The sequence below is a fragment of the Lasioglossum baleicum genome, chromosome 6, assembly GCF_051020765.1.
Source record: "Lasioglossum baleicum chromosome 6, iyLasBale1, whole genome shotgun sequence".
Lineage (NCBI taxonomy): Eukaryota > Metazoa > Arthropoda > Insecta > Hymenoptera > Halictidae > Lasioglossum > Lasioglossum baleicum.
Genome location: NC_134934.1, coordinates 18,540,990 through 18,553,088, shown reverse-complemented (window position 1 = coordinate 18,553,088; position 12,099 = coordinate 18,540,990). Strand labels below are relative to the sequence as shown.

Here is a 12,099-nt window from a genome sequence, read left to right as displayed (position 1 = left end):
TCACATTGGAATTATTTGATTTTTAATTCAATAACACAATTAGGACAAGTATATTATATATATATTCGTTAGATAAAAGAATAAAAATGATAACTCTTATTTGCAATCTATCGCGTATAGATTGATAAAAAATTATTTTCGGTGGTTTTTCAATTTGTTGATCCTGTTATATTGCTCGTCACTTCTATATATAAATTAGTAAACGAAACATCGCATAAACAACAATTTGTTCATGTAAATTAATTAATAGTGCCTCTTTCTACTTATTTCTTGCTCGTTAAACTATTTCCTTAAAATTGAAAAAAAAAATGGAACTTTTTTCTTAAACTCTGCTCCGGAGTGGTGCACGGGCTCTCTTTATACTACTTCCTGTTATGTTTTTTTTCTAACTTCTTTTGTCGTATCTTCGAAGGAAATTTATAATATTTGGTAAAAAAATATTATTGCATTCTGGACGAACATGTTTACACAAATCTATCGTCATAAGAGACTTGGATTTTTTCAGCTAAATCTCATGATCATCTAAAAATCATATTAGTCCGAGAAATTAAATTACAAGTTCAGTACCGATAATTAAACTAGATTCAATTTTTTAAAAGATTGATCAAACACTCGATAAAATTAGACTATCCGAACTAACTATTAATTATACATTATTGATTAACAGAATAAAACATTTTTTTTTCTTGTATATACTTGACAATTGATTTTTGCTCATTAAAGAATAATTATCCTATGTGCAATCAGCGCTTCTACCGTCAATTATTGCACGATAATGATGAAATAAAATGTACAAATTATATTGTATCGTTTCATATATAGCAATTCGTAATATTAAACTTTTATACGTTAACTCTGTAACGTATACTAATGTTGCTACTGCTTAAAATCGAATTAATTTTCCAATTATCAAGACAAATAAGTTTAGTTAAAATTTAAATGATTCACTTTTACGGTTGGTTAAGTGAACTGTCAAAAAAATCGAAACTATATTGTTTCAGACGATTTGTCTCGTTTCGATTTGCAAATCGTTTGTACAGCACCAACCAACAACAAGAATAATAATAATAATCATAATAATAACAACAACAACAACAAACCAATGCATTTCGGTATGGTTTCGTTGTAGTTCGTCCAGAAAGAAGTATAGCATTCAGTATATAAATATAATGAGTTATAAACACAACAGTACCTTGCACTTGTCACTCTGTTTGAGCGCAAGCGACCTGGTGGCTGGTGTTCCATCGTCGTGTGGCGACAGAGAGAGAGACTCACGCATGTGAACACACGAGTACGAGTATGAACAAGTATCCAAAGCTGCTCTGAAAAGATTTCATTCCATTCCGAATATCGTTCACAACGTATCTTTTTTTTCTTTCTTGATAATAACACCTCCGTGTCTCATGATTGAGCGTGTAAATCGTACTATACTATTTGCACCGTAAAATGTTGATATATCTCAATATATAACTCGATATTCGGAGGAAAAATTTTCCAGATAAAAAATGCATTGTTAGAACGCAAACAGCAAGAAATAGAAAATAGAATCCGATGATAATGTTTCGAATGAAGTTCAAATTAAATTTCGAATATACAGAAAGTATAAGATGAAGTATACAAGTACATTATTGCACCAGAATTCTACAACTGCACTCGAACAAGAGAAACTAAGAATAATATTAATGCATACATTCTAACTGTGCGACGAGTATTATCAATAAATATTCCAATTCGGCCTCGAATTCATTGTGAAACAACAAATTATACATAAAAAGTCAAGATAATATTATGCAAACAACATAATAAAGAACAATTTTGTAACATTTGAACGACGCAACCTTTTTCTGGAACCTTTTTCCCTATTCGGTCAAGAATTTTTTTCGTTTTAATGCAAACAAAAGTAAAACTAAACGAAATAAGTGTTAGCGAATGTAATAGAAATTTTTAATTTTCCTACGAAGACTCCCAGACAAAGTTATTCAAAGAGAATTTCAAGATGTCAATTCAAATGTTCGATTCAAAATGTCTAGGTGCATTTCAGTTGCAATTATTTAATCTGAAGTATATGTATATTCAATGCCAGGAGTTCTCTTAAAAGTAAAAAAAAGAACGTAAGACAATTTTCCGGGAGCCAAGCGGAATGAAAGGCTATGATTCTGCTTATGAAAAAAGATGTTATATAGAAAATATTTATTTTTCGTTCGTTTGATTGAGCTACGCCGAACAAGGGCGCTATATATACTCTCGCTCTCTATTTCACTTTCTCTCGTTCCTTCTCTCTCTCTCCCTCACTCACTCTCTCTCTCTCTCTCACTCTCTCAACCTCATTTTCTCCATCTCTCTCTCCCTCTCACTCATTCCCTTCCATTCTTTGTAGTTTACATTCATTCTCATACATATATACATATATATATATATATATATTTATATATATAATTACACATATATATACATATATATTTATTTATATATAATCTCTCTCTCTATCTATTTAAATATTTGCGATGGTAGAATCTTGCTTATCCGAATTAGCGCTCACATATTTTATTTCTGACTGTCTCTGTTGATCGAACGGTCAATTCTGTATCAAATGTAACATTATTCTTGATAAAGTTCAAATCACTTGTAAATGTGTAATTAACTATTAATAAAACATTCGTTTAAGATGCAGTTAAAAATTAAATTTAATATATGCTATTAAATCCATATGTATATATATGATATATATATATATATATATATATATATACACACACACACACATATCTATAAAATCTCTATTGTAAGACTTATAATGAATGTGGAGTTCAATCAACAAAAATGTCCATATGAAAATACTAGAAGTTTGTAAGATACACGGTTAATCAAGATCCTACTTTTAAGATTCATCTATCTATACAGTAGGCACGGTTTGAATGTGTACAATCAATTATTTCTTAGGCCATAAAAAAATGAAAAAAGATGTTTACGTAGAAGTTGTATCATCTTTTGGAGAGAATATTTGAGAATGAATTTGAATTGTTTCTCCATTGATGTTTACTAGATTTCAAGATTACCCGCTCTCTTTCCAAATGAAACTAAATATGATTATATTGTGCGTTCCGAGATGAATTCAACGAGCTAGAAATTAGTTTAATAAAAATAGATAGTTGCATTTAGAAATTGATAGGCAAATTTTGAAATCACTGCAAGTATTGACTTTTAAGTATTTCAGTCCGCCATTACTTTTTTTTCTCATTTGACACAAAGGAAATTTCTGTGCAAACGATAATGTAATATGAACAGCCGAAGAAATGATTGAATTTACGCGTTCAAACGTGATGCACTGTATAATTGTTTACTACGAAAATACAAAAGTATTTACAATTTAATAAATAAGTCGCCACTTGGTGTATCCACGGGTCCATAGGTCCTGTGTTTTAAAATCACAGCACCTCACACGTGTAGCCGATTAAAAAATTGATTTCTTTGAAATTTGAAACGCTGACTTATCGAGAAAAATCTGCTTTTCGTCAAGCATTCAAATTCATCCGACTACTTTCATTTCACACGTTATATAACGATATAAAAATCAATTTCAATATAACATTTTGTTGTGTTCATTTAATTTTTAATACTATGTCTCTCAAAATGATGAATTTTAAGCGAGATTTAGGTCTCCTCGATTACTTTTCCTATAATTCCTTCCATCTGTTCACTTTTTAGTAGGTTATCTTCATCATCATTTCAATACCATTAATCAAATATGTTAAATTAGTCTAATATCTAGCGTTTCATTTTCCAAAGAAGTTAGTTCGTTTCGAACTAATTCGGCTCAATATAATGAGTCCCCCTTCACACCACTCCACAGAGTAAGAAAAAATCTTAAAGAGAAAAATCGCTCTTTACTTTGGTCTAAGAATCCCTGCGGTCCTCTTCCTCCTTCTTCATTTCAATGCCTTCTTCTTGTTTTGTCTCAACTGTTGTTTGTTCCAAATCCTCCTTCTTTTCACTAGGGATCACTTCCATTCTTTCAGTTTTTTGTTCTTCAGATTTCATAACAGGTTCCTCTTCTTTGGCAGGTTCTTCTTTCACATCAGCAGTGATGGAAGATGGTTCCTGTTCCTTGGAATCTTCCGTTTCCTCGCCAGATGGACTTACGTTGGCCCACCTAGACTTGCGTCCCCTGTTGTTCCGACTGTCCCCCCTTTCCATGTTTTGGTTATTTGGATGTTTACCGCCAGCTTTTTTGTCTCTTTGCGAGTGGTTTTCAGAGTCGGAAGGCCATGAGCCAGGAGGATGTTCTTGATTCCTCCATGGAGCAGCGGACTCTGGAGGAAGAATAGATGGAGGACCCATAGGTCCAAATGGTGGTCTCACATGGGGGCGAATGTCATCGAAGGGAGGTCTGAAAAAGGCGTCTGGCTTACGGGGATCAAACGGTGGACCACGTGGACCAAAAGGTCTCATACCAGGGCGAAGAGGACGAGGTCCTAGCCCTCTCGGATGGAACATTAAAGGTCCTAGAAAAAAGAGACGTTCGGTCAAATTTTATTTATCTTTTCTTTGCTTAACTTTTGTATTTCATACAATCAAACTTTTACATGATCTAAAGGAGTATTGAACAGTTATGTTTCTCTTTTAAACTTTTTTATTATTATCAGACTGCGGTTTTTATGTATTTATGAGAAAAATGAATTGGTCAAATAGAAAATCGCAAAGACATTGGAAGAATTGAATGGCGTTGTTGTATATGTATTATTCCCGACTTACCAAAATTATTAAAAGAAGAAACACATTTTTATTTAACTTCTATTTCGTACAATTGACGTGGATAATTTTTACTTTGCATAAAGATCCGCAGTCTAATTATTACTTACGAAATAAATGTAACATTTCAGTACCCGAAAACATTTATGTCTTGTAGAAATGATGTCGATAAAACAATGATTAAATGTGAATTTAAAATTGAGTACGATAATTGAGTATGAAATTGCTGTTACGTTGTAAAAATTAACAAATCATTGTAATACATTAGCTTGAATTGTAACATAATATGTTTCGACGAATTTTTCTTAGCAAATACAAAGAGCATTCTTACCAGGACCACGAGCACCTAAAGAAGCTGGATGAGGTCCATACCCATCAGGATGCCCAGGTCTAGGCCCTCTGGGTCCTATGATAGGTGGCATTCCAAACATGGATTCAATTCCAAAAAATTCTCGTCTTCTGGGTTCAAAATCACCGCGATCGAGATGTCCTCTTGGATCGAAACCGTCCTGAAGCCGTGGATCGAATCCATCTCGCCTAATTTCATAGTCAAATCGATCTCGATCGTCGAGCGGTCTTCTCCCTCGCACTTCAGACCTATCAAATTCCTCCCTTTGGCAGACAAGAATAATCAAAGACTAATTTACTTCAATTTATCTATATGTATATGAATAATATTTGATCACAAAGTTCAAATTATAAAATAAATAGTTTCATAATGTCTTTCTTTAAAAAAAAAAGAGAAAAAAGATACGTTTAAAGTACCGATGACGACAACTCTCTGATATAATCGTGACTGAGAAAACTGTGAACTCTCTCACCTCTGTTCTCTGGGTGGTCCAAGCCGTCCAAATTCTTCTATTCTTTGCTGGCCATGTATTCTATTATCGAATTCCTCTTGGAACATACCACCCTGTATCCTCGGAGCATCCAGAAATTCTTCATGCATTTGTGATCCTCTGGGCCCCCTTCCAAAATTCTGTCTGTCTCTCGGTTGTTGGAAATCCCTTGGATCTTGGGGATTTCGGAAATCTGGCGGTCGAGCAGGAAAATCAGTTCTTTCTTGAGGTAAACCGAATTTCGGTAAATCCATTAACGATGAAAGAGGTTCGCCGCGTGCTACTCGCGTATCATCGAAGCTCCTATCCGATCTGTCTCGATCCTGCCGGTTCCGAGGAAGTATCCTGTCGCCTCGGTCTTCTAGAGGAAGCGTACCGTCAGCCAATTGACGAAGACGATCAGCCAAGCTCGGTTTAGCGTCCTTTTTCGGAGTCGAATCATTTTCCTGAAATCAAACATTTTCTTAATGGAAATGCATCTGATTTTTGACTATTATCACTATTCCAACATAGTATTCTAGATTAAAAGAATTAGTACTTGAAGGCTTTGATTTTGTGGATTGCCTTCGCGATTTTCTCTGTTCTCCCTTTCTCTTCTGTCGTCCCTATCTCTGTCTCTGATATCTCTCCTACGGTCACGTCCCCGATCTCTTCCTCTACCCCTTTCCCTTCCACGATCCATTCTGGAATCATTGTTGTCTCTATCTCTATGAGACAAATGTGTTTCTCTATCTCTTCTCTCTCTGTTTTCTCGTTCCCTGTCCCTTTCTTTGTAATCCCGATGCTGTTGCTAAATTTAAATTAGATTTGTATAAATTTATTATAATACGTATTATCGCGCGTTAAAAAAATATTTAAAGCTGTCTGGAATTATAATGAATATGTTAGTCCACTTTTTGAAATACATAGGAAGCCATACGCCACAGTTCAGTAGTGAAATCCTTACCTCTGACTGTTGATCACCGTCTGATCTGTCCTCGTTTAGTGATAATTGATCAGTTAAGTTGCCCTTATTCTTAGCCCCATTTGAACTTTGAGGCATCGCGTCTTCCATTTCTACATCCATATCGTCCGCAGAATGTTGTTGTTGAGGTAGTTGCATTTGTAAAGGAGCAGAAGGCCCTACACCGTAAGGCTGACGTAACATTGGCAGATTTGGCATTCCCGTTTCTGTAGTCGGTGGCGGAACTCCAATCGGAGGAACATTATGTGGCATACCTGGAAATATTACGAAATTCTCATTTCACCACTACCTTTCTTTTATTCTCTATTGTTTCTGGTTTCTGTTTATAATACTGGAAGATACTAGATTGATTTCAATTGGACCATACGCACCAGTAGAGTTGGGTTTATCAGAAGGTGCGGCAGGTGCTGGCAGAGGTATTTGCGTCAATAAACCAACCCCTACACCGGCTCCAAACGGTGAATTAACTTGTGGTGTAAGCATAGTTTGCATCATTCCTGGCGGCCCTAACAAACTTTGCATGTTTGGCGGTGGTACACCTATCGGAACATTCGGCATCAGGCTATGCGCCATTGGTAATCCCATTGGTCCGAGCATACCTAAACAATGAGAATAGCAATTGAACCGTTTCAATCCAGCATGAAAATCTAGAACACGGTACAACAAAAATGATTAATTACGGGGGACTCCAGGCATTGTGAAAGCAGGTGGCATCATTTGTAGCTGGGTATTTGGTGGAGGCAGAAGTGCAGCTGATGTAGGAGGTCTAATCGGTGGTGGTTGACTTGTATCGATCACTTGCTGTTGTTGACCTTGTTGTTGACTCTGTTGAGACTGTTGTTGCTGAGTGGTGGTTGTAGGTTGCATTACATTCACAATACCATCAGCTAAACTTGGCATCGCGGCAGCTGCAACCAAAGCTTGTTGCTGTAATTGCAATTGCTGCTGAAGTATGTCTGCATTTGATGCGGAATGCTTTAGTTTACCTGTAGATCGTATTAAATAACAGTTAGAAAACGCAATTATATAACTCTACAAAATAGTATTTATACCTTTCAAATTAGGCGGCAGAGTATCCTCATCAATCATTCCACCTTCCTCGAGTAATTCTAAATCCTGATCAGTAACATTAATTAGCTTATTCCAAGGAATATAACTAACTCCCAATTCAACTTCCCAATAATCTTTCCATTCTTTTCCCTTTACACCTTTCCCAGGAGCCCAAGCTAACTAAAATCCATAGAAATCTCTATTACTCTAAAAGTACATTTTTTTACACAGTTTCAACATGAAATTGGTTATGAGTTATACGCAACTTACAGTGATCGCTTTTCCCTGCATTTTGTGATTTTTCAGCTTGGTAAGAGCTCTATATGCATCCTGTCTTCTATTCATACATATAAAAGCACAACCTCTCGGTGAAATTAAATCTATGCTGACAATATCACCAAATTCTCCAAAAGTGTCTGAAAGCTCCTCCTGATGCACCAGTTTAGATAAATGTCCAACCCAAAGCGTTGTACTGCAAACTGTTAAAAATGTTCAGCTTTAAATTCAAGAATACTATATTCCATAATTGGCTTTCGATAAGTATAATTCGTTATTATTTTAATCACGAATATAATCAATAAATATAATAATATGAAAACTACCGCTTAATTTATCTCTCACAATTGGTGGCAGGCCTCGTTTACGCCTTTCTCTTTCTTTTTCTCGCTCTTCCTCAGTCAGTTTTTCTCGACTATCGTCACGTTTTCTGTCACGTCCTCTATCCCTCGAGCGAGACCTGCAACGTAACGTTTCATCAGACAGAGTCAAAAATCATTTCTAAATTTCGTAATATAAAAAATTGAATATATTAATATTACCTCCTTCTTCTAGACCTGCTTCTCGATCGGGATTTTCTATCTCTGTCTCGATCTCGATCTCTATCCCTGTCTCTATCTCTGTCCCTATGCCGTGGCGATCTAGATCGACTGTGATGCCTATATCGATCAGGTGATCTACTTTGTGATCTTGCACTGTCACAATTTACAATTTCTACGCTGCTACTATCTCGTCTTGCACCATTTCTGTAATTAAATGTAAAACCAAAATAAACTTAACGAACTAGGGACCTTCGAATGAAGTTTCAATGAAAATTACTGTAATTTTCCAATGAAAAAGCGTAAAGTTAAACGTTTTACCCTGAATAATCTTGCGTATCTTGTCGTTCGTCGAGAAGCGGACTTTTTTGATTCTGATGGCCCTGTTGATTAATTTGCCTAATATTTGACAAAGGTTGAGAGGCATACGGTAGAGCCGGTGGATAACCAGGTGGCGGTTGACTCATATCTTGTATGACTCCGCTACTTACATTTGATGCGTATGTGTTTTGTTGATTTGGTTTTAAAATGTCCGACGGTTTTAATTCGCATTCCGATGCAAATGGTAAATTCTAAAAGAATAATCAAATTTATTCAATATTATGGTTAACATTAATTAAGCAAATATGTATGTATACTATATAAAATGTTATCTTTCGTATTAACTTACAGGAACGGTTTGAGCTAGATGTTTATCAAACTCTTCCTCCTGCTGCTTCATTTGTTGCAGCTTTCTCATCTTTTCTTCCATTTCATGTTGCGATGAAGAAGCATTTCCTTGCATAGTCTGTTGCAACGTTTGAAGCTGTCTCAATACCTAATACGTGTTCGACACAATTCATTTATTTTATTAGTTTATCACAAATGGAACATGTTTTTCGAAACAATTCTGTCCCGAGAAACGGCACCAATGAATGTTTCTTTCGAGAATAGAAAATTTTCTATCTCCTATACTTCTTTCGAAGTTATTCTTTCGACACCGCTTATTGCCAGACGCGAAAGGGTATGTCATATTTTATTCTATACTTTTCCAACAAAAGATCCGTCGCCGTTTCTCCAGACAAAACTGCAATACTTTCTATAATATGTAAAACTTATTGTTCTAGACTTCTTTGAATATACACCTCTGGATTTGTTAGGAGAAATCCAAGACTTTCTAAACTATTTCCTGTAGGAACGTTATGTTGGCCAGCATTTGATGCTGTCGTTGCCACTGGTGAATTCGCAACGACAACGTCATCGTCTTCTTCTTCGCCATAGTCAAAATCAAGCAGCTTTTTATCAAATTTCACGGAAGTTTTTTGTTCATTTGCTGCTTCTTGTTTTTTCAGCAGTAATTGGTGTAAATGTTGCAGATGATCAAGAAAAGCAGCATCCATTTGACCTGCGTTTGACTGGCCCTAAAAACAATTGAAATCAATGGAATTTAGTAAAATCAACCGAATAAAGTATTTACGCGTGAACGTACATTTAAAAAGAAGCTATACATACCAAGAGCTTATTAGCATTAACTATATTTGCTGTTTCCATTTTCGTTTGGGCAAGCCAAACAGGATCAATTGTCTTCGCAGAAGAAAACAGCTTCTGATCTTTTACCGCATTCTTTGCAGTTAAGGGGGGTGTTTTAACAGCGGTACCCGTATTGCTTGTATTATTTGTTGAAGAAGTATTCAATGTACCTGTAAAATCGTAACAGGGAATTCAGTTTGATTTAAAGTCTTATCGAACATATAATTTTTAGTAGAAGTAAAATCCTTTTACCATTTGCATTAACAGCTTGCTCTTTGTGGATCGGATGATTCGGGTCCGCAAGGTCAAATAAAGGCTGTATAACCTCAGATGGGAAAACTGCATTCTTCTGCCAAAGATTTAAAACTCTAATCACCTTACTCTTGTCTTCCTGAGGACATTTCAGAAGATTCAAGAAGGTGTTTTGCATATTCTTGGCAAAACGTGGAGCAAAAACATCTTTCTCTACTCCGAATTGATGTCTAGACTGACGTACAATTGAATCTATAACGTACAGTCCAGGCACTTTGTACTCTGGCTTACACTGTAACATGTAAATAAATTGTTAAATCATTGTTCTATGCATAACAAGGAAAAAAAAACAAAAGTAATAATATAAATATTGAAATAACATACTTTTTGAATGAATTTCTCAACACTTTGCACAACATGCTTATAGAATTTGATTGCCTTAATTGCGCCCCTAGTTAAAGAGTTCATCTTGGCCTTGGATATCGGCGGTTTGACATCGTAAAGAGCTGAAAGCTGAAACATTAACTTTTTATTAGTAACGTGGCACATCGTGCGTCCAGCTATTCAGTTGTTTAACCATGCACTCGAATTTGAGCCAATGGGTAATAACCCTTACGATATCATTATGAAACTTGAACCATGGGCCTGACTTGTGTTATTCATGTTTGGCCATTAAAATGAGTTTTCTATTCCATTCACTCGAACCGAAAACATCAACTTACAAATAGAAAATTAAAAGGAATGACAATGTAAATAATTTCTCGAATCTATAAATTATGTAATTTAGTTTTGATACATTGAAATATAGTAGCATATATAAACAATAATATTATTAATATAAGCCATATCAAGTATACAAGTTTTTACTACCCCCTTGTATTTAGTCTTGATTCTCGTCCCTCCCCCTGTTATCACCTTCTCTTTTAGACACACAAAATACTAACATATTTGTTTCTTCCCACGATCTTAGCAACAATCGAAAGACTAAATCTCGATTTATAAGAATTATCTATCGCATGTTATAATATCACAAAAACACTCTAAATCACAATAAAGATTCTTGTTCACTGCTCTCCCTCTTGCCTCTGTGTATAGAGATAGTTTCTCCCCCTCTCTTGCATAGGGACTAGAAACCAAAGCATTCGTCGAGAGCACAGAATCACTCCAATCCTAATATCACGATCACTAAAGAACGTTCAGAGGAGCATTTCTTTTAGGAGTCTACCTCACTGGAATGTTGCTTACAACTCCGAAATCGAAAGATCGTAAAGGAAAACGGGAAAAGGTGAAACGAGAGAGAAAAAAGGAGAAAGAGGGAGAGTCGGCGGGCTCGAAGAAGAATCGAGGGTAAGAGTGAGCTCACCTCCGCGTTAAATGCCTTAACCGCCTCCATTTCGATGAAGGTGCGAAGCACCAAGGATCTGCTATGATTCACAGGAATCCGTGATTCTCGGGACGTTCAATGTTTTCGCGATAAATCGCATGTCTTTGCTCAGGGCGCACTGTCTAGCTGGGCCATGCCACTCAAGATGGCGACGCTATTTCCCGAAAGGCATCGCGGGGCGGTGATGCGTGACGTCACATGCCGCCGCGATGCGCAATCGGTAACAAGTTATGCTTCAATACCGATTCTCTTCTTCGCCAATTAAAATCTACCAAGATCAAAGAGCAGCTAACCAGGCGTGCCTTGGGCAAGCCGTGCCTTGGGCAAGCCGTGCCTAGGGCACAGATCGGCAAATCATTGTCCAATCTACGCTCGGAGGTGCTCAAGGCCCGATTGGCTCAATTTTGGACGACCTCCTGTGCGCGCATATGCCGAGCTAGCGTCGTCCGTAGGACCAGGGTTTGGTTTGGACATGGGCATGAGGTCGGCATCAGGTCGGCATCAGGTCGGCACGAATCGGCTGAATGTGCCTTTGTG

General features: G+C 36.4%; 1 protein-coding gene across 2 annotated transcripts; it reads right to left on the bottom strand.

Annotated features, from left to right (window-relative positions):
- On the bottom strand, window positions 1-11,733 carry Isha (Insulator su(Hw) mRNA adaptor). 2 transcript variants are annotated; one of them, XM_076424726.1, is made up of 18 exons: window positions 11,542-11,733; window positions 10,563-10,691; window positions 10,179-10,470; window positions 9,909-10,096; window positions 9,542-9,817; window positions 9,088-9,234; window positions 8,739-8,989; window positions 8,421-8,624; window positions 8,205-8,338; window positions 7,873-8,081; window positions 7,605-7,782; window positions 7,233-7,538; window positions 6,924-7,151; window positions 6,535-6,806; window positions 6,127-6,378; window positions 5,571-6,034; window positions 5,081-5,361; window positions 1-4,502 (listed from the first exon to the last, which is right to left on the bottom strand). In XM_076424726.1, the coding sequence occupies exons 1-18, from the start codon at window positions 11,569-11,571 to the stop codon at window positions 3,895-3,897; spliced, it is 4,449 nt and encodes a 1,482-aa protein (XP_076280841.1). In that variant the 5' UTR covers window positions 11,572-11,733; the 3' UTR covers window positions 1-3,894. The 2 variants fall into 2 exon arrangements, with proteins under 2 accessions (XP_076280841.1, XP_076280842.1); XM_076424727.1 differs by having other exon boundaries at window positions 7,233-7,460.
- Between the last annotated feature and the right edge of the window lie 366 nt (window positions 11,734-12,099).

Bases quoted from the DNA above. Each gene is read 5' to 3' on its own strand.
- Isha (XM_076424726.1), bottom strand. From the start codon at position 11,571: ATGGAGGCGGTTAAGGCATTTAACGCGGAG. The intron at 10,692-11,541 runs GTGAGCTCACTC...TTAATGTTTCAG, and splicing joins TTAAGGCATTTAACGCGGAG to CTTTCAGCTCTTTACGATGT. The intron at 4,503-5,080 runs GTAAGAATGCTC...TCTTTTTTCTAG, and splicing joins TTTAGGTGCTCGTGGTCCTG to GACCTTTAATGTTCCATCCG.